Below are 3,166 nucleotides of genomic sequence, written 5' to 3'. Positions count from 1 at the left end.
AGATGACAGAGTTTGGGAAGGAGCACTCCAAGGACGCCACGGTGGAGGAGATGATGCTGGACTCTCGTGCCAGGGAGCTGACTCAGCAGGAGCTGCCGGAGATCCTGTCCATGCCAGATGTTGTTAAAAACCTTTAACACTGCGGACTCTGTACTATGCCAAGCTTTAAAACCAGATTGAAAAATCTCCAATACATTATGCTCATCTAAAAAGGATTTCAACTGTCCATTAAAATGATATCCATTTCTTGTTTTTATATACACGATCCCACTGTGGTATAACTATAGTGAACTTCATCTGATTATAATCTGATTTGTGTGTCAGCAGTGTTGGTACTCTGTCGGTACTCTGCTCCTTTTTCCAGGCAGTAATAAAGTTCCTCCTCTTGGCCACCATCTTTTTGCTCTTGTAAATATTGTATTGATAGTGCAATTATTTTACACACAGAGATCCTCTTCCTAACCTTATCTTAACACCTGTGTGCTTCACAGTTCGTAGCAAGATGACAGAGTTTTGGAAGGAGCACTCCAAGGACGCCACGGTGGAGGAGATGATGCTGGACTCTCGTGCCAGGGAGCTGACTCAGCAGGAGCTGCCGGAGATCCTGTCCATGCTGCCCTGCCTGGCTGGGTACAGAGTTGCTTATAAACAGTCCGTACATCTCCACACCACAGGTTGTTAAACACACACACACCGCCTCCTTTTACCTTCCCCGAAGCAGCAGTCTGTTTAATTCAGGGGCAGAAGTTCTGTTGATTTGTACAATGGCTGCTGTCAGTTTAATTCCCCTGTAGGGGTTAATTGATGCTCTTTCTATTTATTGAAAGACAAACAATATATACTTTATGAAGATAGTTACACAGACACAATACTGTCATGTGTCTCTGCAGTCGTTATACCAGTCACCTGCTGACCAAGGCCGCCCATGTGACAGCTGTAGACTTCATGGAAAAATTCATAGAGAGGAACAGACAGGTCAACGGTCACCACAGCAATGTTACCTTCATCCAAGCCGATGTCACGAAGCTGGATGTCCCTCAGCACAGGTCTGTGTTAAAATATCTGTAGCTTACTAACACTTTATAGCTACATTTTTCACTACAGTGTTGGTCTGGTCCACCACCGTGTGTTAGGTTGAAGTAGCTCAGCAGCTACTTGATGGATCGCTGTTTAAATTTTGTACAGACATTCGTGGGTCCACAGAAGATGAAACTACCATTGGTGATCTCCTGACATTTCATGTTTCACCACTTTGAGATTGATGTTTGTGGTTTGTAGCGAAGGTTGTCAACAATTACTGGATGGATTAACTCCATTATCATGTCAATGATTCCATTTGTCTGCTGTTGTTAGTGCCTAGCTAAGTAGGCTACATCCACACAGCACCACCAACATTGCTGTAGACTTTGTCAGATTAACAGAGATCTCAGGTTATTAATGTAGATGGAGGGGGAATAACCAACCGTAACAGACTAGTGTTACTTGTGGACACTGGGTCTGCTGGAGGTACGATCATGAATACAATGGGAATTTAAAAATCTGCATCGAAACATTTTAACCTTTAGTTTAGATATGGTTTATACTTTGATGATTGACATTTAACAGTCTTTTTTCTCAAACTATTGTATTTCCTTCCAAATAATGCATCTGCTTCCAAATTATTGTTATGATAAGGGGACTTTCATCTAAATACTTTCTGCACTGTTGGACCATTTCAATATTCATGAGAACTAAGCAATCCAAGTTTCATGCTGTGGTCGCAACATCTGTCTGATGTTGGCTCATAAAACCAGACACACTCGAATACTACAAAGACTAGACATTCTTACATGTTGTTCAGCCAGTTATGTTCAAAATATGAATGAGACTAAAAACAAACACAAATAATGTTTCTGCTGAAAGAGAAAAACTACTTAAAAGTATTCCCTATCAAAGATTAAATTTTGTCATATTTTATATTCTCCTCAGCATTGACTTCATCTTCTCCAACTGGCTGCTGATGTACCTGAGTGACGAGGAGCTGAAGTCCTTTATAGAGAAGCTGCTTGGCTGGCTGAGGCCTGGCGGCTTTCTGTTCTTCAGAGAGTCCTGCAACCATCGGTCAGGTACTGAGATAACAATAAAACATCTACTTCTCTCCTTCATCGAATCTGATTTGGGAAACTTAACTGAAATGTTCATATAAGACTTAGCGTCTGCCGTAAATTTCAGTTTCGGTGTTCCATATGCGACATGATTTGTACCGTCTTTCTCAGATCATTTTAAATGCTCAGCAACAGAAGCTAATTTATCTCACAATAAAGAGAAGGACTCATCTTAACTCATAACCTTCCACTAAGGTGACGGCAAGAGGGACTTCAACCCCACCTGCTACCGCACTGAGGCGCAATACACGCACCTGGTACAATCAGTACAAGTGGAGGGGCCTGAGGGGGGCCAAACGTTTGGCTTCGACATTGTGTTGAAAAGGAAAGTTCAGACTTATGTTGAGGTAGGGCCACTGCAGTTTTACCAAATGTTAAAGACTTAAACTAGAAAATATGCACGATGTAGACATGAGGCTGTGCAGTGAACCCATTTCAGTTCCCCATCTCTATCACCCTCTCTCTCCTTTCTCCTCATGACCCCCTGCCCCCGTCTTCATCCTCTCCATCTCCTTTTCATCCTCCTCCTGTTCCAGATGAAAAGTAATCCGAATCAAATTTGCTGGCTGCTGGAGAAAACTCCCCGCTCCTTGAACGCCCAGAATGGATTCAGCACCTTCCAAAAGTTCCTAGACAACCAGCAGTACACCAGACGCGGTATCCTGCGCTACGAGAAGATCTTCGGGGTTGGTTACGTGAGCACAGGTGGACCCAGCACCACCAAGGTAGGAATGAAGTCTGGCAACCACTGAATACGTTATATGGCTAGAGGCTCCCAGTCTTGTTATCAAACAAGTGCTACAAATGGCCTTCAACAGCAACAGAACTGGGGTTTATCATAGCAGTAGATATAATCAAAATATCGAAATTAACATCATAACATACAACCTGCACCCTTTAATAATTTTGTCCTAATCCTTATCCTCTTTCCCCAACCCTGAATGCTACAAAACAGAACTACTGCGGTTAACCTTTCAGGGCTTTGAATAAACTGGATCCGTTCTTATGCTAACAGGAGTTTG

General features: G+C 42.7%; 1 protein-coding gene across 1 annotated transcript in view; it reads left to right on the top strand.

The window, feature by feature from the left end:
• The window catches only part of pmt (phosphoethanolamine methyltransferase), a 9,019-nt gene that overhangs the window by 3,353 nt on the left and 2,500 nt on the right, over positions 1-3,166 (top strand). The window contains exons 2-7 of the mRNA XM_020591545.1: positions 492-655; positions 856-1,046; positions 1,969-2,105; positions 2,340-2,491; positions 2,681-2,885; positions 3,163-3,166. The exon at positions 3,163-3,166 is cut by the window's right edge and continues 64 nt beyond it. Of these exons, the coding sequence (XP_020447201.1) occupies positions 492-655; positions 856-1,046; positions 1,969-2,105; positions 2,340-2,491; positions 2,681-2,885; positions 3,163-3,166 (853 nt within the window). The remainder of the gene's footprint in view (positions 1-491; positions 656-855; positions 1,047-1,968; positions 2,106-2,339; positions 2,492-2,680; positions 2,886-3,162) is intronic.

This window comes from Monopterus albus, unplaced genomic scaffold (genome assembly GCF_001952655.1).
Source record: "Monopterus albus unplaced genomic scaffold, M_albus_1.0 scaffold2.1, whole genome shotgun sequence".
Taxonomy (NCBI): Eukaryota; Metazoa; Chordata; class Actinopteri; order Synbranchiformes; family Synbranchidae; genus Monopterus; species Monopterus albus.
Note: the sequence above shows the minus strand (reverse complement) of the source record. Positions and strands in the feature narration are given on the sequence as shown.